Source organism: Canis lupus, unplaced genomic scaffold (genome assembly GCF_011100685.1).
Source record: "Canis lupus familiaris isolate Mischka breed German Shepherd unplaced genomic scaffold, alternate assembly UU_Cfam_GSD_1.0 chrUn_S1575H1764, whole genome shotgun sequence".
NCBI lineage: Eukaryota > Metazoa > Chordata > Mammalia > Carnivora > Canidae > Canis > Canis lupus.
This window is the reverse complement of record NW_023330415.1, coordinates 57,196-79,973: the sequence shown is the minus strand read 5'-3', so window position 1 is coordinate 79,973 and position 22,778 is coordinate 57,196. Positions and strand designations below refer to the sequence as shown.

Below are 22,778 nucleotides of genomic sequence, written 5' to 3'. Positions count from 1 at the left end.
TCAGTAGGGTACCCACTTCTCCCTCTGCCTATTGTCTCTCCCTCCCTCTCTCTGTCTCTGATGAATAAATAAATATTAAAAATATACATATAAATATATGTATCTGGAATAAAAGAAAGCAATGTGTCTAAGAGATATTTGTACACCATGTTCATAGCAATTTTCACATTTGATGAAAGATGGAAGCAAACCACATGTCAACAGACTGATGAATGGATAAGCAAAACTGGGTATATCCATACAATATAATATTACTCAGCGCTCAAAAAGAAGGAAATTTTCACACATCACCTACTACATATATCAACTCTGAGGACATTATGCTAAGTGACATAAGCCAGTCACAGAATGACAAATACTGTAGGACCACCCCCTGTCTGAGTTATCATTGTAGTCAAATTCATAGGGATGGAAAGTAGAATGGTGGGTGCCAGGACCTGGGGGAGAGGGAATGGGGAGTTAGTGTTTAATGAGGACAGAGTTTCAGTTTTTCAAGCCAAAGAGTCCTAGAGATGGATGACGGTGATGGTTGCACAACGATTAGATTGTACTTAATGCCACTGAATTAGAGGCCTAAAAATGATGATGGTGGTAAATTGTGTTATGTGCATTTTGCTACCATTTAAAAAATTCTTTAAGAATACTGAACCTAGGGGCTATTGGGGACACCTGGGGGCATGCTCATTTACTTAAGCCTCTGTCTTCTGCTCAGGTCATGATCTCGGGGTCCTGGGATTGAGCTGTACTCTAGGTTCCCCACCCTGTGATGTGTCTGCTTCTCCATCACCCTCTGCCCCTCCCTGTGCAGGATCCACCCATGGCCAAAAACAAACAAACAAAAAACAAAACTGGGGGTGCCTAGCAAGCTCAGTTGGTAGAGCATCTGATTCTTGATGGCAGATTCATGAGTTCAAGGACCAAACTGGGTATAGAGATTACATTTTTAAAAATGAATAAAACTTAAAAAATAAAGAATATAAAACTAAAACTTACAAAATGTTGAATTCAACGGAAACATTTTCTAGAGTTCTGATGAGTGAGCAAAAACTCAGCCACAGTCACCACTTTTCCAGTGCCCCGCCCCCCCATACCACCACCTATAGGGGAGAGGTTTGGTGAAGAGAGCCCTGGAATTTGAAGTGGTTGGAACTGGGACACCTGGGTGGCTCAGTGGTTGAGCATATGCCTTGGGCTCAGGGCATGATCCCACCCAGAGTCCTGGGATTCGGTCCTGCAACAGGCTCCCCAGAGGGAGCCTGCTTCTCCCTCTATCTATGTCTCTGCCTCTGTGTGTGTGTGTGTAAGTCTCATGAGTAAATAAGTAAAATATATTTCAAAAAAAAGGAGAAGTGGTTGAAACATTCAGAAAAAAACATGTCTGGGAATCATAATGGGTACCGTGCAGGTAAAGTGTCTACATTTCCAAGAAGACACTCTCTTATGTAGGAGGGACAGCTACAAAAATGAGAAGTTTGGTGTTCACATTGAACAAGCCATAAATAGTACGTGCCTCGAGTGTGAGTGTGCTGGAAGTGGTCACGGGGGACAGGAGGGGCAAAGGAATAGACAGGGCTATCAAAGAGCCTACCCTCTCTATTTGGGAAGGCAGGGTCTTAACATGAAAAAAAAAGAACATCATCCCTTCCGGAAAAGTCAAGGGCCAAGTGATGGGCTATGCTGTACATACAGGATGGGTACGGGAGCTGAGTTGCCGGCCTGCCCGGGGTTAGTAGGAAAAGGTCTTGCACAGGTGGATTTGGTTTGAACCATGCAGCCATATTACTAGGATTGGCTTTGGGAAAGGTTACCACCCTTTGTTGATTCAATCAGAAGCTTTTCAAACTGCTTCAGTCTGTGGCTCACAAAGGAGGAACTCCAAGCAGATACCAGGAGCCAAGGTCTGTTTTTCTGAGGCTGTCAGTGCCAATCATCAACGAAAGGGACCCTTTCTATTTGTTTTGGTCTGCACTTGGAGTACCTCCTATAGCCCTTGGAAGTGAGCCTCTGGGGAAATAAAAGGTTAGCCCAGGATAAATCCCTCCCCTTTACAGCCACTGGGAAACCAGGCTGCTCCTCATTCTGCCAAGATCCGGTGGTAATCCCGTCCCAGCTCTCCATTCTACAGCTGATCCTCCTGCCCACCTCTCCCAGGTGGGTCCACACAGACAAAAGGAGCCGTCCTAACTCCTCCACTTGTTGTCTTTCTTTGACATCTAGTCCTATTGCGCTGAATAGGAATGGATGCTTGGATGTTTGGGAAATGAATTCATGGACACCAGGGACACAGAACAAATGGGAAATGGATTGTTTCCTGAGAGACTAGTTGGCAACCAGAAATGCCTAAGGGACATAAACTGTGCTGTCTGCTTTCCTATTGAAGTTTATTTTTTCAAATGTATTTGAAATTTGAAGAGTTAAAAAATGTTTTTGCTAGAACAGTGCTCCATACATGCTGATTACACCGTATTCCTTATGTACATTTTATGTACAATTCTTCCATAATCCAATTTCCTTAAACCCTGTCAGGGATAGTCTTACCTTCTCCAGTTTCCAGCCAGATGTGAACTTAAACTGTGTGTCCTCCTGCACCTAGGTGCTCAGTAGGTTAAGCATCTACCTTTGGCTCATCTCATGATCTAGGTTCCTGGGGATCGAGCCCTCATTAGGCAAAGAGTCTGCTTCTCCCTCTCCCTCTGAGCTCTCTCACAAGGAAAGAAAGAGAAGGAAAGAAAGCGTCCTCAAAGAAACCAACAAAAAAGGTGAACGTCCATTTAGAACAACTTCTGCTTAGCAGATTGAAAGAAAAGGACTCCTTGTTATTCCTGATCTAAATTCTAACTGGTATGCTTAATAATCAGTAGTATGTGTCTTTGCTACCCTCAGCTGGTGTAGAAACACAGCTCTGTATTACAAGAAAGTCCCCATGGGGCACCTGGGTGGCTCAGTGGGTTAAACATCTCTGCCTTAGGCTCAGGTCCTGGGGTTGAGCCCCCATCGGGTTCCCTGCCCAGCGGGCAGTCTGCTTCTCCCACTCCCTCTGCCCCTCCAACCTGCTGCTCCTTGTGCTCTCTCTAACATAAATAAATAATCTTTAAATGAAAAAAAAAAAAAACAAATTTCCCCAGTTCCTGCCCATTAGAAATCGAAACTAACAATTTCCCTGTACCTTGAGAGAGTTTAGGTTTCATTCATAAATGCTGAGGGTTTCCAGCTGCCTAACTAGCAGAGGAAGTCACCTTTGTCTTCCTTCTTCAGCAACAGAGAAAGATTTGGAAAAATTCTGGCTTTTCTTTAAGCAAGCTGGCTGGGTTGGAAGAGTCATGCAAGGACTCAAGGACACAAGGACATGTGTCAGAGCATGAACATCCACCCTTGTCCTCACTCCACAATGCCCTTCATTAAACGTGTGTGTAGAGGACAGTGTTCTAGATCTGAGAAGTCTCTCATGCCATGAAATCAGTGGGTGGTGGGATTTCCAGAAGAGGGATGCGAAAAAGTCAGCAGACCCTGAGTTTCAAAGCTTTCCTTCTTGCTTGGGCAAAGAGCTAACTGGATGAAAGTAACTGAACACACTTAAATTAGACATCAGTGACCTTTATTAGGTGCAAAGTAGTATTCCTGACAATAGTAATATGCCACTGTTACACCTGTTCATCCATTAAAGCAACAGCCCCTCACCCAGAGCTAACCAGATCCCATAAAGTTCCCTGTAAGTGCGTTGTGATCTTCATAACAAGTGACAGGAAAGATTAGGACAGCTCATTAATAAAACAGGTTCCATAGGCATCTTGATTCCTTTTGGTTTCCTCTCAAAGAGCTCCAGCAGACGGCCACTTCAAAGGTTGGTCCTTCTTCCTTTCACCAGCTGTCCTCCCAGTCTAAAGACATCCTGGAAATAAAGCCAACCACAAGGAGTCCACGGAACACTGGGAATGTGTTCAGCATAAGAAAAAAGTAGATTTCTAGCATCTACGAATAGTTAAGTGGAAAAACTCTCACAGTGGTCCTATCAGTAAATAAACCATTTTTTAAGACTCCCAATAATTTACTTGTCAACATCTGAAATCATGTTGAACAAACTGAGAGAGCCAGACGCCAGTCAGGCCAGTCAGCCTGTGCCAATTGGTGCTCCTGTTGACTACAGGTGTCCTCAACAGGCTTAGCATGCTGTTTGGTCAAGAAGACCTGTACTCCTTGTCTGGCTTTCCTTTAGCCACTCGCTGCCTCATCTAGAGTGATCTGCTCCTCAGTGAAAATCAGGTCATGATTTGGTATTGGGGTGATTTGGTATTATTGCTTTGTTCTTCATCAAACAACTGAGACTTTTGAGTCAACAAACTTTCTTGGGGCACCTGGGTTGCTCAGTCAGAGTCCAACTCATCTCAGGGTTCTGGGATGGACTCTGTGTTGGGGTCCTGGCTCAGTGGGGAATCTGCTGGAGATTCCCTCCCTCTCCTTCTGCCCATACCCCCACCTCCTGCTCACGTTCTCTCTCTCTCTCCTCTCTCTCTCTCTCTCTCTCTCTCTCAAATAATTGAAATAAATACTGGCGGCAGTTCATTCATTTACAACCCTGACAAACTGCCAACACAATATATGCTTTTGTTTTCTGCTGCAAGAATCAGTGTGTTGCCCGGAAGCCCCACTTCACAAAATAGGATGCCTTCATAAAAGCGTTTTAAAAACTGGGCAAAGAGAGAAGGACAAGACTTCCCACCAACGGCAAATGAGAAATGAGAGTCTTTTCTGATATGGGGTAGATTCATAGGTTCTAAAGGGAGAAGGGGCCAAGGGGGAAGTAAGATTCTTCAGCTGGGAATGACTTTCAGAAGGTGATTCCCAGTGGCCCAGTAGCGTAGTGCTGGTGTGCGGTACTCTTCACAGTACTAGAGGGGCCGAGTTATCATTACATTCAGTCTACGTGGAGGTCCTGTCACCCCCTAGGAAAACATATATTGGTGATTTCTGCAAATTGGAACATAGGATCAGCCTCTTGGTTCGGAGGCTAAAATGTCTTTGTCTACCAGGCAAATATGTTTATTTCTTTGGCTTGACTGTAATTTGTCTGGGGATCATCGGCAGCACTGAATGCCCACTAGCTACACGCAACTACTTTACAAGTGTTGTGTATTAAGTAGCAAAGCATATGAAATAATGTCTCATGTCCCCTCTTGATAAGCATCAGTGGTTTCTGCCATCAGCTCCGTGGAACCCCAGATGCTAACTGACCCACACAGAAACCTGCTTGAGAATTGCTTCTGGGACAGTTATTGGATCTGCATATATGTAAATACTCTGTTGTAGAGAAATTAAGGGAGGCCTATGGGTAATATCCCAAACCTTTAACTTTCCTTATGTGCATTCAGAAGGTGGCTTTTGTTGCTCACTTGCTCTCCTCCAGATCTGCTGTTTCCTTTCCTACCTGCCTGTCCTGGAACAGGATAGCCTACACAGCACAGGGCGGCCAAAAGACATAAAGAAGTCTGGGATGCTCAGGTGCCCCACGTGGGGGAAGCAAGTATTAGCTGAAATTCTCAGTGGATCTCAGCAAGGCTTCTGCACGGTGCTCTAAACAATGCACATTATGCTTCCAAATTAAATCAGGGATAACAGAGTTGCCGGGTGGCTCAGCTGGTTAAGCCTCTATGTTCCACTTAGTTCATGATCTCAGGTTGCTGGATTGATCCCAACATCAGGCTCCCTGCTCAGCAGGAAGTCTACTTCTTCCTCTCCCTCTTTCTCTCCCCACTGCTCATGCTCTCTCTCCCTCTCTCTTTCTTTCTCAAATAAATAAAGAATATCTTTAAAAAAATAGATATGAGTATTGTCATGCATTGAAGAAAATAGTCTTATAAATCTTTCATCTCATACAAACGTACCTGCAAGCTGGTATCTTTCGGAATTCCGTATAATCTGTGTACTAACTCCATAACTTCCCTCTCAACGATTTCTTGACTGGTGCCTTTCACATCGATGTAGTGGCAGTCAGCACTGGCGAAATGGCAGGAAATTGCCTGTGCAGGGTGAAATGATTAATATTGGGGGAGAAAAAAATCTGTTAACAGCAACAACCAAACAGAAAGTCTTCTTTTAGAACATCAGCTATTTCACTAGCATTTGATTTCTAGAATGTTCCATCGTGTCTTGGATTAGCCTCTTTGGGGTTGGAGTCTTTTCTCCCCCTAGGTACAGCTAAAGGCTGACTGAGAAATTCCAAGAGGTTTTAAGCTCCCTGGGATACTTGTTTTCAAAATGGGCTGAGAACATAATGACAAGAGTAAGAGGACTTTAAACTTTTTAACATGTGATTTATCTAGCTAGTGCATATCCCCCAGTCCTAAACAGGAATGGGTTCCAGGGTTCTTCATCCTCTTCTTAGTCACAGAAGTTAGTTACTCAGCTGAGTTTGTGGTGCTTTGTTATTTTAATGTCTAAAGATCAGGGAAATCAACATTAAAAATACCTTGCAAAGGAAAATAATATACACACCCACCCCTTTCAAATCAAAAGGACATTTGAAGTCCAAGATCATTCACATAAGGTACACATCTTGTTTCCTTCTTAAGGGAAAGGAGGTTACTTGGTTCTCCCCATTCTTTTTTTTTTTTTTTTTTTTTTTTTAAGATTTACTTATTTATTCATTCAGAGAGAGCGAAGAGAGAGGCAGAGACACAGGCAGAGGGAGAAGCAGGCTCCCTGCAGGAAGCCCAATATGGGACTCGATCTTGGGTCTCCAGGACCACACCCCAGGCTGCTCGCCACGCTAAACCGCTGGGCCACCGGGGCTGCCCGGTTGTTCCCATTCTTGAAAAGGTTATCAGCAGATAAACTTAAAACTCACTTTCCTAGTCGCATGTTAGTTCTCTTCTCTTGAGATGACCTCACCTCTCAGAAGGGCTGTCTGCTTTGCTTACAACATGAGATTTGTAGACAGTGGAGTCACAAATTCCATTTCCTTTTTTTTTTTAATTTTTATTATATATATATATATTTTAAATTTGTTCACGAGAGACACAGAGGGGAGCAGAGACACAGGCAATGGAGAAGCAGACTCCATGCAAGCAGCGCGATGTAGGACTGGATCCCCGGACTGGGATCACCCCCCTGAGCCAAGGCAGACGCTCAACCGCTGAGCCACACAGGGACCCCCATTTCCCATGGAAGCCCCCAAACCACACCAAGAAAAAGTGACATCCAAGGGGATAAGTACATTACCATATATGCATTTTTAAGTCTTTTTGTAGGGGTTCATCTTTTCCCAAATAAAGTAGTTCAAAAACTATTGAAAAATTACAAAGTTAGGATATTATCAATCACATTACTTGGTTTCTTATCATTTACCTTTTAGTTTCATACAGTAATCACTTTATACTATATTTTCAGGTTTTGACATGAGATCTTTCAGTATGTTGTTATCCTACTCAGTTTATAACCCTGATCATATAGGAAGTAATATAATTCTCTAACTCATACAGACTTTAAGACTATTTGTCTTAGCTTGCTGTTTTGATACAGATGCATATACATAAAATTCCATTTTTTATATCAAGTTGAATTTTGACACCAAGGACACATGATAAATGGCCAAATTCATGAATTTCATGAACATTCATATTATTTATGTCATTGTGGCTGTACCCCTGCTTGTACAGTTCTGAGGATCATGTTGGTGGGGAGTCTGATCTAGTCTTTATTTAAAATTTTGGCATTGTGTTCATCAAGGTATTTTTTGCATTGATTTTGATTTTCTAAATACTGCCTTAAACTATCATTTAACTTGATTGTTGAGGTGTTTGGCACCATCCCCCGACCCCTGCTAAATTTTCCCTGGAGGAGAGGGCTTTCTTGCCTCACCCTCATCCTGGCCCTGTTGACCTGGTGGAAATATGAATGAATGGAAGATGAAACATGGTAGCTAACCCTGCACCTAGGGAGACAATGGGTGTTGGTGTGACAAACTGGCACGCTTCACTCAACCCCAAAAACCCCCTATATATCGTAATAAGAGCCATGTAATGTGGAATAATGTCAGTCCACAGTACTGTCAGAGCTGCTGAATTTTTGAGAAGAGAGAAATCTGGGAATATGGGAAATTTTGTCAAATTTTAATGCAAGCAATGAAATCAATAGGTTTTTAATATATTCATAGCTAAGGGGCAAAAACCATGGCTCGCTGCTAAATCTTATTTCTGGGCAGCCAATTCAATAACAAAGCTATTATAAACTGCCGTCATAAATGGTTCCTATATCCATTTCCCATTTTAAGATTTTAGTACATCATCCATTCTTTCTGTCTCCAAAAGCACAGGCTGTGGGCTACCAAGCAACTCTATGAATGTTCCTAATTCACGATCAGTAGGATTGGGAACCGGAGGTCACATGGCCTCCTACTGATAACTTAGCAAAAAAGAATGTGGTATCAAATATATTTCCTGGTAAATAAACCAGAGCAAGAGCAGTTTAGTTAAACATCACAAATCTCATAAAGTTTCACATATCTTGACATTTTTGCTTCTAACCTATTCGTCTTTGGAAAGCACGGTGATGTAATGCATACCTTGCGGTATCCTTGAGTTCTGTTCCAGCCAGATCCGTGGATGAGCAAAGGATGAAAGAAAACGGTGTCTCCTTTCTCCATCACGAGGTGCACGCGGGGGCTGTTTTCATCATAGTCCTGGATCCCATAGAACATTAAGTTCACGCCCCCCTAGAACACATAAGAGAACCCAACTCTGTATTTGAGGAACCCAATGACTAAAAAGTAGATTTCCTAAGTTCTTCCAAGAGAAAGATAAATAGATTCTTAACAGGTACTGCAAATATACAAAAGCTTCTCAGATGTGTGGCTGTGAAAGTCACATTGTGATATTAAAATCATGGATTTAGGGAGGCAAAGGAAGATGCTGAAATTTCTTCTCACCCTTCATAACTGTATTATATTGAGGATCTAGATCAACGTTGCATGTTGCAGTTAACATGGGAGATCACCTTTCAAGCCTGAATGTATAATCATTCTTTCCCAGGATGATATTCTCCTCACCTAGAACTTTGCCTGAACCATTCTTCTATAACTCAGGAGTACCTCTAAGAAGCTAATTGTTCTCCCAAACCAGCAGAGAGAAAATCTCAATTTTTCTCAGCTCAGAAAGCACTGATGTCACATGCAGAGTAAGGAAAGAAAAACAGTAAATTAAAACATTCTGTTTTTTATAACTATTTCCCAAGTCAGTTATTTCATTAAGTAATAGTTATGGTGGAAGGACGGCATCACATTTCCCTTCCTGAGACTGTGCCACATTCTTCTGGGGAAAGGACTGCTTTCCTGCTGGACTCAGTTGTGGTTTTCATCCAGTGCACTTCTCTCCTGGCCAGGGTTGATACGTGACCTAAGCTAAGTCAATCTAACCGCCCACTGTGGTCACTTTGAATCTGAGCAGAAGATGGAAGGCACTGGTCATGATCACAGTTCAGTTGACCCCACCAGGTGCCCCACCCCGAGTGTTCCCACTGAACATAACCCCCACTCTCCTGCTCATCAGAGCTAGCCAGCCTTTCCATGGACTCAGCAGGTGCCTGCCACCCTCCAAAACACTTCGTTTGGCTTAAGTCAGCCACAGCCCACTTCTGTTGCCTGCACCAAACTTTCCCCAAAACTCAACTGAATTTGTGAATCTCACAGTTTCAGTTATATCAGAATCCAGACCCCAGTATTTTCCTTGGCACTAATCCTCAGTGCAAGAATCTAATTGAGACAGAAGTCCTGAAAGCCATATTCTTTACTTCCTACAGACCACATTCATTCTTCCTGCGTTAACAACCCGTGCTCTTCTCTTTCTGACCATCATTATGGGATTTCAAGACCATATTGTCTGATACCTAAAACACTTATCATCTCCTCTCTGGTTTCTCTGCCTCTGGAGCCCTACCTCCAGTATATCCTGCTCTAAGCCTCTAGATTATCATTATTGAAGGATCAATTTGATCTCACCATTCATGGGCTCAAAAGCCTTCTATACTCTTCCATCCTCAACTAGCTCAATTCCATACACCATGTAACAGTCATGCAATGGAATACTACTCATGCTTCCCCAGAGTCTTCATTGGTCTCTCTAGCAGTAAAGAGATGATTCCTCTCTCTTCTTTATGCCAAGAGCCATCAATCAGTGGGTAAGAAGTAGTTGGCACTTTACACATGCATGTGGTGTTGCAAGTGTTGACATCTTACCTGTGCAATTGGGCTTGATAATTTCATATCCTATATAGTACCTACCAAAGTGCCCCACACTGGTCAGCTTTCCAACACTTCTTGATGGAAAAATGGTTATTTTACCTGACATCCTTGAATCTTCCCTGACCCTAATTGTAAATCCTATAATGATGTTTTGTAAGGAAGGAAATGCCATCTGATTGTTAAAGCTCTTTAGGGAGAGTGATGTGAAATCAAAACAAACAATATTCTGGTTAAGATTTCTCCTCTAGGGGTGCCTGGGTGGCTCAGTCAGTTGGGCGTCCAAGTCTTGATGCCAACCCAGGTCATGATCTCAGGGTGCGAAGTTCAAGCCACATATCTGACTCGTGCTCAGCAGAGTCTGCTTGTCCCTCTCCCTTCCCCTTTGTCTCTCTCCTCCCCTCCTCTCCCATTGCTTGTGCTCTTTCTCTCTCTCTCAAATAAATAAATAAAATCTTAAAAGAAAACAACGACAAAAACAAACAAAAAACAGATTCTTCCTCTGAGCTAGAACATGAGACCCCTAACTCTGGGAAAGGAACAATGGGTAGTGGAAGGGGAGGCAGGCAGGGCGATGGGGTGACTGGGTGACAGGCATCGAGGGGGGCACTTGACAGGATGAGCACTGGGTATTATACTATAGGTTGAAAAATCGAACCCTATAAAAAAATACAAAAAAAAGCTAACCTAAAAAAAAACAAAAAACAAAAAACAACAACAAAAAAATGATGCCTCCTCTACGCAGACATACCTCCCATTGGGGATAATTGTGTGGCTTCAGATAGCCTTTGTGTGTGCCTGGGAACACACACAGACAGCCATTGTTCCTGTCGATGTGCTCCATGGCTGTCCAAGCACAGACAATTTTATTGCTGGGCCTGAAGGGGAAGTAGTGCAGATCCTGGTGCAAGGGATGGCGGGATGTCTTCTTGCCTGAAACAGAACCTGCTGTTAATACACACTTGCATCTCAGATTTCATCTCTTTTGCCTGCAAAACCACAGCAATGACTATTCCCACAAAACCCAAAGAAGTGAAACAACATTATTGAGAATCAGTCCAGAGAGATAAGCATCAAATTTGAATATCAAATCCACAGGACAACTCCAGATCCTCTATTTTTTTTCTGGGTTTCTGGGAGCCGAGGACTTACTGACACACAACATTCACTAGCAATTCATACACATGTCATGAATTCTATTGTGTTTTATTCCTTTGTAATTGTGGTTTGGGCATAGAAGCTAGAATTCAAAAAGTAAAAAAAAAGTTTGAGTAATTGAAGAGAGCAACCAAATTTGAGGTTCCCTGTTAGCCTTTTAAGTGGCTGATGCAAAAAATATCAGCTAACTAAGTTAATAAAAGGCCTCTAAGGGCTCTTGGGTGGCTCAGTGGGTTAAGCATTTGCCTTTTCTCAGCTCAGGATCTCAGGGCCCTGGGATCAAGCTGCAAAGGGTTCTGCTTAGCAGGGAATCTGCTTCTCTCTCTTCCTCTATGGTGTCTCTCCCTCTCTCTCAAAAAAATTAATAAAATCTTTAAAAGTAAGAAAAAATAACCATATAGTTGACATCTGAAATCCCTACTCCACGATTCTTATGATACATACTGGTTTTTTTTTACATACTGTTTTAAGACTTAAAAGTATATACACATTTTTTTTTAAAGATTTTATTTATTTATTCATGAGAGACACAGAGAGTGAGAGAGAGGCAGAGACACAGGCAGAGGGAGAAGCAGGCTCTATGCAGGGAGCCTGACATGGGACTGGATCACTGGTCTCCAGGATCACACCCTGGGGTGAAGGTGGCGCCAACCGCTGAACCACCTGGGCTGCCCTTATTTTATGTTTTTAAAGATCTTATTATTTATTCATGAGAGTCACAGACACAGGCAGAGAGAGAAGCAGGCTCCCTGCGAGGAGCCTGATGTACGACTAGATCCCAGGACCCAAGGATCACCACCTGAGCCAAAGGCAGACCCTCAACCACTGGGCCACCCAGGCGTCCCCACATTTGTTTTTTAATATTCAGCAGTTATACACAAAGCGATCCTTTGAATCCTTGAAACTTTTTCTTACTTTACCTTTCTCTATTTTTTTTTTTTTTTTTGGCTTCTACTTAACAAATAAAACCACTTTACCAGAATCTGGAGGTTTGTTTATAAGCATTGCATGCATGGCCATAATATTGGGTCCAGTGAAGCACTCCACATATTTCAGAATCTAAGAGTAAAGAGTTGCATGAGAAATCAAATAAACAACCACGTAGTACAATGTACACTTATTTGTACAAGAGTCAAAATGCACATAGTTATACAAAACACTTGGTAGAAGTGCCTGGGTGAGTCTGTTGCTTAAGCATCCAACTCCTGATTTCAGCTCAGGTCATGTTCTCAGGGTCATAGGATACAGGTCTGCCTTGGGGTCCTTGCACAGTAATGGGTCTACTTCAGGTTTTCTCCTTCTGCCTCTCCCTCTCTATCAAACAATTATTTAAAGGAAAAAAAAAAAAGTTGGTATTTCCCAACGTTGCAAACAAAGAATGAAAAACTCAGCACTGGAAATCTGTAACACTCTGAATTAAACAGGTTTTTTTTTTTTTTAAAGATTTTATTTATTTATTCATGAGAGATATAGAGAAAGCGAGGCAGAGACACAGGTCGAGGGAGAAGCAGGTTCCATGCCAAGAGCCCGACTTGGGACTCGATCCCAGGTCTCCAGGATCACACCCTGGGCCAAAGGCAGCGCTAAACTGCTGGGCCACCGGGGCTGCCCTTAAACAGGCTTTTTAAGCCAGTTGGAAACCAAACCCCATTTTCTATGAGAATGCGAAGAGTTTCTCTCAGCTTTCGACTGGGAAGGGCAGGAATACCCTCCTTTCACCTGACACTGTCCATAGATGCCCAGGGAGAAGGCACCTTCCTCTTCCCCTCACGGAGACTCTTCATAAGAAGGGACCACGAGGGGCACCTGGCTGGCTCAATCACTAGAACATGAACCTGTTGATCTCGGGGTCGTGACTGCAAGCTACTCCTAGAGTGTAGAAGTCACTTTTTAAAAAGGTGGTAGGGGGACACCATTGCAGCTCAGTCAGTTAAGCATCTGCCTTCAGTTCAGGTCATGATCCCCATGTCCAGCTCCCTGCTCAGAGAGGTGTCAGCTTCTCCCTCTCCCTCTGCCCCTCCCTGCCACTCATGATCTCTCTTGATCTCACTCACTTTCTCTCTCAAATAAGTAGAATCATTAAAGAGAATAATAAATGAAAGGACCATGAGAGGCCCCAATAACGTGCAGCTGCCATGCAGAGCCCAGGGGACAAGAGAACAGCAACAGGGGGACACTTCACAGTCAGGCCACCTCCCTTTCCACAGCTCTTCACTGAGGGCTACAAACCAGACAGTGATAGAAAAGGACACGCAGCAGGGAGTGAGATGAACAGGTCCCTCCTCCCATGGCATCTATATTCTGTTGGAAGGATGTTAAATAATGACATGGGCACTGGTGCTTGACAGCAAGGTGCAGTTACAGAGTATGAGGAAGCAGAGGCGGGGTGGGGAGGCTGAATTTGGCCAAAGGTCTGGCAGCGGGTGTGCTCCCTCCTACATCTAACCCACTAGGGAGGAAAGCACTCAGCTTTGCATGCCTACCACCTGCCAGGCGCTTTATGTGTCAGCCACTTAAGTCTCACAACAATCCCTGAAAAGTAATGCCCCCAGGAATTAAAGATCCTTTAAATGATCATTATCCTGCAGATAATAAAGTGCCCAAGGTGGCAGAGCAATTTCAACGAAAAGGACGGTATTCCATCTCCAGTTCTGTCTGACTTCAAAAAATGAAGCCTCTTCTACTGCTTTCTCACTACTTGATCTCCCGTATAAGCCATATTGGCAATTTGAGCATGAAACACTCGAAATGGTCCCAAATCCTAGGAGTCGGGGCTCATATTTGTTTTTTTTTTATAAAGGGTGTCATCTTTTATATTTTCTTGTGATATTTTCTTTGAAGAATATATTCCTCAAATATATTTCTTCATATACTTTCCTTTCCTGTTTCCTGGTTTTAAGTAATCTCTATCGCTTGAGCCCACGACTCTGAGATCAAGACTCACATGCTCCATCGGGCCATGCCTGCCCAGCATCTCCTACCAGTATTTTCTAAACTTCAGTGACTCAAGAGACATTTTACCATTTCTAGCATATGTTGCTAACTGCCCAATATTAGTCAATAATTTTCCTAAATTAACTCATGTCTTATCCTGATTAATAATATTCCTGAAGTCATAGGTTTGATGCACCAGCTACTTTTTCCAATACATATTGAAATAAATACCCAACTACTATATCGTACCCACCTCCTAAAAGTCATTGCATGAACCAGTAGGTGCATGGTGCACACTTGAGAACAGTGGGAACCCTGGAGGCCTCCGGGTACCCAGGGCCTCAGGCAACACAAGTTGCCTCTAACTTCAAGCTTTTCCTCCTTGATTGATGCTCACAAGTTCCATTTCCATTGCAAGACTTGAGGTTGGGAAGAATAGATGATTCAGGGACCTTGTCCCCCTTTGTCCCCAACCCAAGGGGCTGGACATGATAGGTGGCCTGCCTGTACAGTCTTCTCTCATGAGGAAAATATTCTTTCTTTTTTTTTAACATTTGTTTAAAGATCTTTTTAAATTTTAAGTAATATCCACACACAACCGGGACTCTTGGGTGGCTCAGGGTTGAGCCTCTGCCTTTGGCTCAGGGTGTGATCACAGTCCAGGTAACAAGTCCGGCATCGGGCTCTGTGTGAGGAGTCTGCTTCTCCCTCTGCCTATGTCTCTGCCTCTCTCTCTGTGTCTCTCATGAATAAATAAATAAAATCTTTAAAAAATAATAAAAATAAAACTAAAAGCATTTGAAATAAATGGTTCATAAACTGTGGTACATTGACACAATGGGATGCTATGCAGAAGTTTGCAAGTATGATATAGATATAGATACACGTGATAATATGTAAGTCATATGGGAAGATGTCTGAGGTCTATTATAAGTGGACAAAACACAGTGACAACCAGTTTGTTCCCGTGTTACACAAAAGGTGGGAACCCTGGAGGCCTCATCGTGATTCATCTAACACAAGTTACCTCTAACTTCAAGCTTTTCCTCCTTGATCGATGCTCACAAGTTCCATTTCTATTGCAAGACTTGAGGTTGGGAAGAATAGATGATTCAGGGGCCATGTCCCCCTTTGTCCCCAACCCAAGGGGCTGGACATGATAGGTGGCCTGCCTGTACAGTCTTTTCTCATGAGGACAATTTTCTTCCTTTTTTTAATTATTTATTTAAGTATTTTTTTTTCTAAATTTTAAATAATCTCCACATGCAACTGGGACACCGGGGTGGCTCAGCGATTGAGCATCTGCCTTTGGCTCAGGGCATGATCCCAGTCCAGAGATCAAGTCCTGCGCAGGCTCCATGTGAAGAGCCTGCCTCTGCCTCTGTCTCTGCCTCTCTCTCTGCGTCTCTCATGAATATCTCATGAATATCCTGAGTATCTCACTTGGTTAAATGTCCACCTCTGGGTTGGGGCTCAGGTTATGATCTTGGTCTAAGGATCCAGCACTGTGTCGTCCTCTGCACTCAGCAGGGAGTCTGCCTGAGGATTCTCCCCTCTACCTCAACCTGTGCCTTGTCCCCTTCTCATGCCAAAAATAAATGCATAAATCTTAAAAAAAAAAGTGCATACCTCTTAAAAACTAAAAGATCCCCCATGCTCTACCAACTAAAGCAGCCAGGTTCCCATTAAGTCAAATTATCTACTAGCATTTGGGGTTATAATTTCCAAAATGTTCTATATGCAAAGTGCCCCTTAAAAAAAAGTGTGCCATGTGTCAAGGGACACATGAGTGGCTCAGTGTTGAGTGTCTGTCTTTGACTCAGGTCATGGTCCTGGGGTCCTGGAATCAAGTCTTACATCAGGCTTCCCACAGGTAGCTTATTCTCAATCTGCCTATGTCTCTGCCTGTCTCTGTGTCTCATGAAAAAATAAAATCTTTAAAAAACAATAAACAATCTAAAACCATTCTAAATAAATTATCCATAAACTGTCATATATTTATGCAGAAATTTGCAAGTATGATATAGATACATAAGTGATAATATGTAAGTGATATGGAAAGATGTCTGAGATCTATTATAAGTGGACAAGACTCGGTGACAACCAGTTTGTTCCCGTGATACACAAAACGTGGGGGGTTACGTATGCATTTTCATGGCCATGAAAGAATTCTAGTTGAATACACCTAAAAGCTTGGCAGTGAGTGGGGCTGAACGTTGGGAGACTTCACTTTACATGTTCTATATTATGTGGATAACTTTATAAACATGATTTATGCTTAAAGAATGAGAATTTTTTAGACAAGTTTAACTCTAAAGACCTACTTAAACCTCTACTACCAGATTCACAGAAACAAAAGCAACAATAAATGGATGTATAGTGAGTGGGATCTGCAATGTGACTCCTGTTGATATGCCCATATTCAGTGTGAGAGAGGCTCCCCCTCTCCACTGCAGAATTCCCGCCCTTCTCCACCAGGTTAATTACCAAGCGCCAGAGCAGGGTATCTCCACCTGGCCAGTATTGACATTTGGGGCCGGATAATTCATTAATTGGGGGGAGGGGCTGTTCTGTGCATTATAGGCTCCCTGGGCTCCATTAGCGGCATGCCCAGGCTCTACAGACCAAACCTTGTGACAACCCTACAGGGCTCCAGGCGCCACCAGATGTGCTCCTCCAACTGAGAACCACTGCTCTACAACCACCAGAGAGGGGCTCAGAGAAAGGAAAAGCAGCAATTCCTGGGGCAGGCATGTCGGTGGGCTGTTAACCTAAAAACAAAGAAAACACAGGAAGGTTCTCCAACCTCAGGGAGAGTGCAGTATCTGAAGAGTTCCTTGTCTTCTTGGAAGTCTTGGATCTTTGAAATCATCCTTTCACTTGGAATATATTCTGATTTTGCAATGGACACATCTCTCATTATTATCATTTGTTTTGGTTTCACCTCCCCTCTGCAGATCCTTTCAAACTGGTCCCTAGGAAATGAAATTGGCAGATGATGTCATTACTGCAGGCTCCAGGCACCTGCCTGGCCAGTTCTGTGGAAAGATCCACAAAGATTGAGGAGATGGTGTCTCTGCACCAAGTTGACCTCCAGGCCAGACTGAGCAGCTCTGAGCATAGGGTGAGGAAATGGCCAGCTCACAAGCCCCTGCCTCCTCACTGTGAGGCCAGAATTCGCTGTGAGAACTCACATCTTCCTTAGCCTAAGAAAACAGTGGGGGAAAATTTGTGATTTGGTTGCATCTGAGTAACAATGGCAAATACTTCTCTCCTCCATTCCATGGGCCAGGCCCGGTTGGAAGCACTCTGTGTGTCTTTTACCTTATTCAGTCCTCACAACAACACTAGGGCTCAGTACTATTATCCCCATTTTACAGATGAGAAAGGAGAGGCATGGAATGTAAATTGCCCCAGGGCACACAAGATTAAGTAGAAGGGCTAAGATTAAAGCCAGCCCTTCTTGCTCCAGAGCTCATGTTCCCAACCAGTTCCCAAGTAACCAGTCCCTGAAAAATATCTGAACATGCACACACTACTCTTACTACCCATGTTCCCATTGCAAACATACAACATATTTCTTAAAATAATGAAAGGTTACTGTACCTAAAGCGTTGAATGTCCGGGTCAGACACCAAACTTTTAATGACAAGAAACCCATTTTCTTCATAAAATTTTCTCTGTTCTAGGCTTAGGACATCATTATCCTGAGTATACCTAAAGGAAAGAAAACTTTCAAATAAGTCCAACTGAAAAATCACAACCCAACACTATGTATCAAGAACCTGAGAAATGTTTCTACTACTCTTCCATCCGGCATTTCTATTTTTTATTTACTCTAAGAAAATATCTGAACCTTTTTATTTAATGTCTAATGGTTTCTTTTAAGTTTGTTCATTTTTTTTAAAAGTAATCCCTATATCCATATCCCATATGGAGTTCGAACTCATAACCCCAAGATCAAGAGTCATGTGCTCTTCTGACTGAGCAAGCCAGGAACCCCTAAACTCAACATGTATTTAGAAAAGGTCTAAATCCAAAACATTAACTACTGTCACCAAAAAATAGAAGAATAATTAATTACTTATGTCCACTCAATGGGATAGATAGGACTCGGGCTTTAAAAGTGAAGAGCATGTGCCCTGGGGTGGCTTAGTCGGTTAGGTGCAAACTGGTAATTTCACATCAGGTCATGATCTCATGGGTCCTGAGATTGAGCCCATGGCTTACTATGGCCTCAGTGGGGAATCTGCTTGAGATTCTCTCCCTCTGTCCCTCTCTCACTCACTACCCCTTATGCTTTCTCTCTCTTAATTAAATAAATCTTTAAGGGATCCCTGGGTGGCGCAGCGGTTTGGCGCCTGTCTTTGGCTCAGGGCGCGATCCTGGAGACCTGGGATCGAATCCCACGTCGGGCTCCCGGTGCATGGAGCCTGCTTCTCCCTCTGCCTGTGTCTCTGCCTCTCTCTCTCTCTCTCTCTGTGACTATCGTAAATAAATAATTAAAAAAAAATAATAAAAAAAATTAAAAAAATAAAAAATAAAAAATAAATAAATCTTTAAAAAAAATGAAGGACTTAATAGCATGGACAGTGCTTATAATAGTAAAATATACTTAGATTTGCACAAAACCAAGACACTACTTGAAATTAATGAAGAGAAATTTTTTTAAAAACATGTTTTTTAAGTGATTGCCTTATGTAATGGAATTATGAATGATTTTTTAAAATTCCTTTTATTTCTCTGATTTTGTAATTTGTTTTGTAAGGAATAAGTATGGTTTTTTAGGTGGGAATCAAATCCAGTAGATTTTATATTTTAATTTTATTTTAAATATAACAGATTTTATGTTTTATATTAAATCATACATTCTCAAAAAAAAATCATACATTCTCAGAAGAAATCAAAGTTGAAAAATCCAAGTCAGTTTATGCACAACTCAGAGCATCCCATCCATTAATTTACATCAGAATTGTGGCTCTATGATAATATTCCATGGATATCATGTCTTCTCCTACAAAGATAATTTAAGATAAACCAAAGATACTACCTAATAGAGCAGTATGACCACACACTAAGGGCTAACTTCAATGAGGTGTAACATGCCTGAATGTGAAATAACCGGGGTAGGGGATCCCTGGGTGGCTCAGTGCTTAGCACCTGCTTCCACCCAGGGCATGATCCTGGAGTTCCGGGATTCAGTCCGGATCAGGCTCCCTGCATGGAGCCTGCTTCTCCCTCTGCCTGTGTCTCTGCCTCTCTGTCTCTCTGTCTCTCTGATGAATAAAAAAATAAATAATCTTTAAAAAGAATTAATCAGATTATACACTTCTAAAATTTTTTGCCTTTCTAAATGTTAAAATACATATAAAAATTAAGTCAAGGTCTTCAACATTTTCCCTAGGTTTAATTAGAACAAGTCCAGGCAACAGAGGATTTTTATAATGAATTATTTTTTTAAAATATTTTATTTATTTATTTATTTATTTATTTATTTATTTATTTATTTATTTATTTATTTACGAGAGAGAGAGAGAGAGACAGACAGACAGACAGGCAGAGGGAGAAGCAGGCTCCATGCAGGGAGCCCGACGCAGGACTCGATCCCAGGTCTCCAGGATCAGGCCCTGGGCTGAAGGAAGGCTCTAAACCACAGAGCCACCCAAGCTGCCCCATGAATTATATTTTTAATTTTATTTATTCTCTTTAGGGATGGAGGGAGGGAGGACAGGCAGGGCAGGGTGAGCAGAGACGGAAAGGGGCAAGCAGACTCCCTGCTGTGTACAGAGCCCTCCATGGGGCTCCATTCCATTATCCTGAGACCATGACCTGAGCAGAAATCAAGAGTCAGATGCTTAACACACTGAGCCACCCAAGCGCCCCACCCCCTGTGTAATAAATTCACCGGACAACATGATATGTTGTATTTTATATCTTTTTTTAAAAAATATTTTATTTATTGTTTGTTTTTTTGTTTATTTGAGACACAGAGAGAGAGGCAGAGAGATAGAGGGAGAAGCAGGCTCCTCACAGGGAGCCTGATGTGGGACCTGATCCCTGGACAGGGATCACGCCCTGAGTTGAAGGCAGATGCTCAACTGCTGAGCTACCCAGGCATCCCCTGTATTTTATATCTTAATTACCACTAGAAAAAGCTGTATATATGTATATCATATGGTTTTTAATGACCATTAGATCTACTTACTGGAATTGTGGAGGATGGAAGCTGTTTGGAGACACAGCTCCCGAAGTGGGGTAAGCTACCTACAATATGAATTAAGGCAAATAAAATTAAATTTCAGAGTCAGCATTTTCTGGAACCCACAGTTGGCCCTGGATTAGCCCTCATCCGGGAAGTCACACAGAGCTGATGACAGGTATGCGCCCTTGCTTCCATCATTTCAATTCACAAAGTCCTGAGGAGGGGCTGGAAGCCCCAAGACCTTTATCAGCATTCCAGCTGCCCAGAGAAGGTGGCCTGGACCCCTGGGCTCAGTAACTGGTCCAAGGTCACCCAGCAGAGAATGGCTGAGCCCACACTTGAGCCATCACTGTTTCCTTCATAGATTTCCCTAGTTTATTCTATGTGACTATTCCTTCCACTAAACTACTGAACAAATAAACATTGTAAGGTTCATGTCTAACAGTGAGGAGCAATGTACTCTTCAAAAGAAGTATTGAAGTTAGTGGCAGTCCAGACCAAAATAGGAGAAGGAGTAAGGCTCGTTAAAAAATTAAATAAAGAGTCCATTAAATCAACAGGCTCCACTCCAGAGCTGAGCTAGAAACAGGAATCAGATGCCTCGTGGACTGAGCCACCCAGGGGCCCATGATATCAAATGTTAACAGCAGTACCAGACTGGACCCAGTTATCCCTAGTCCCAGTATGTTGGTGCTTCTCACTGTTGGGCATGTATCCGAAACAAGTGAAAACAGATGGCTGGGCCCCACTCCCAGGTGTTTGGAGTCCAGGGTCAGAGATGAGCCTGGAATCTGCCTTTCTAGCAAGTTTCCAGCTGCTGTTGACGGTGCCCGTCCCGGGAACACACTGCTTTAGTTAAATGGCTTCGGTCAAGAGTGTGCCTCTCCCCTGGCCTGGGTTTCTGCTTTCTGGCCCGTCGGATGAGATCACCTCATCAGCCTTGTGGGAGGGCGGCTGGACTTTCGTTTACCGCTGCATCGCGGCTTGGAACTCAGAGCAATCCTACAACAGCCAGTCTCATTTGTAGGAAAGGTTTCAGGACCCTGCCCACAGCAGGACAGAGACTAGTCCCGCGGCTTAAGGGAAAATCGCGCGCAGCGTTTCCCAGGCTCCCCGAAGTGGCCCCCAGAGGGATCAGGAGACCCGGTTCTATCCGGCAACTTGGTGTCCCTGTCCTGCAGCGACGTGTCCTGGATGCCACAGCAGTGGCGCCCACGGCGCCTGCGAGCTGCCCTCGTGAAGGCCGAGGCCGCGGAGAGCGCGGGCCCCTGGGCGCGGCGGGCGGCGGGCGGCGGGCGGCGCACGCAGGTCCCGGGCAGGAGGGGAGCGCCGGGGCCGCGGCCAGAGCGGGCTCCCCCGCGGAGGGGGCCGGCCCGGCCCGAGGGTCCCGCTGCCGCCCGCCCGCCCGCCCGCCCGGCCGCCCCGGGCAGCTCCGCGCGCGGTGCCGGGCCCGTGCTTCGCCTTTCCCGGGCTCCGGGCGGCCGCGGCCAGAGGCCCGGGGAGCTGCGCGCACGCCGCCTGCTCTCCGCCCGCAGCGCGGGGCCCCGGGCCCGGGACGGCGCGGACGCCGGGGGCTGGGGGCGCGCATCAGCCCCGGGGCCCGCACTGCCCGCGCCCTCCCGGCGGCCGGATGCCCCCTGCCGCCTGCCGCGCTGCCCCCCGCCCCGGGCGCCCGGAACAGGCGGGACCATCACGGGGACGCGGGCGCCGACCCAGGGGACCCTGGAGGCCACCCCTCCTGCAGCCCGAGCTCCCGCAGCCCAAAGGATACGCCGGTCCTGGCGGAGGTCTGGCCGAGGTGTCCCAGCACGACGCGCAGGCGGGCGGCTGCCTGGCGCTGGTTCATGGCCGCGACAGGAGACGGCTCAGCAGGGTCTCGGGCGTCGGCCTCCGCCTCGGCCTCGGCCTCGTTCCGGGCGGCGGGCGGGGCGACGAGCGGACGTCGGTCTGGAGGAGGGCGTGGAGCGCCCGGATTCTGCGTGGTGCGGAGATGCCCCGGGCCTCCTGGGTCCACGCACTGGGCGCCCCGGGCGGAGAGGAGGGATGCCCGCACACCCTGCTCCTCGAGATCGCAGAGATCCTTTCAAGGGCTTCTAACCCGGTGAAGGTCGTCCAGGGAGAAGTGAGCCAACACATGACCCATGCTCCCAACCGGGACTTTCAGTCTGTTTAATCCCACGTGACTGTGCCCCTCCCTCCCTGTGCAGATGCTCTGACAATTCACATGGTCGTTCACCCATACAAGTAAGGTGCTGA

The 22,778-nt window shown here is 44.5% G+C and overlaps 1 protein-coding gene across 2 annotated transcripts; it reads right to left on the bottom strand.

Moving 5' to 3' along the window:
- Positions 1-3,573: 3,573 nt before the first annotated feature.
- Positions 3,574-22,622, bottom strand: LOC119878398 (phytanoyl-CoA dioxygenase, peroxisomal-like). 2 transcript variants are annotated; one of them, XM_038589025.1, is made up of 9 exons: positions 22,294-22,617; positions 20,526-20,584; positions 17,927-18,037; positions 17,127-17,295; positions 12,364-12,445; positions 10,980-11,161; positions 8,558-8,707; positions 5,880-6,014; positions 3,574-3,889 (listed from the first exon to the last, which is right to left on the bottom strand). In XM_038589025.1, exons 1-9 carry the CDS (start codon positions 22,366-22,368, stop codon positions 3,836-3,838), a joined length of 1,017 nt encoding a protein of 338 aa, XP_038444953.1. In that variant the 5' UTR covers positions 22,369-22,617; the 3' UTR covers positions 3,574-3,835. The 2 variants fall into 2 exon arrangements, with proteins under 2 accessions (XP_038444953.1, XP_038444954.1); XM_038589026.1 differs by lacking the exon at positions 3,574-3,889 and adding an exon at positions 7,216-7,279 and having other exon boundaries at positions 5,879-6,014; positions 22,294-22,622.
- Between the last annotated feature and the right edge of the window lie 156 nt (positions 22,623-22,778).

Excerpts from the sequence above, each read along its gene's own strand:
- LOC119878398 (XM_038589025.1), bottom strand. The coding sequence starts at position 22,368 with ATGAACCAGCGCCAGGCAGCCGCCCGCCTGCGCGTCGTGCTGGGACAC. Across the intron at positions 8,708-10,979 it reads ACAATTATCCCCAATGGGAG|GGGGGCGTGAACTTAATGTT; the intron begins GTATGTCTGCGT and ends TATGTGTTCTAG. Across the intron at positions 3,890-5,879 it reads CGAAAGATACCAGCTTGCAG|GATGTCTTTAGACTGGGAGG; the intron begins GTACGTTTGTAT and ends CTTTATTTCCAG.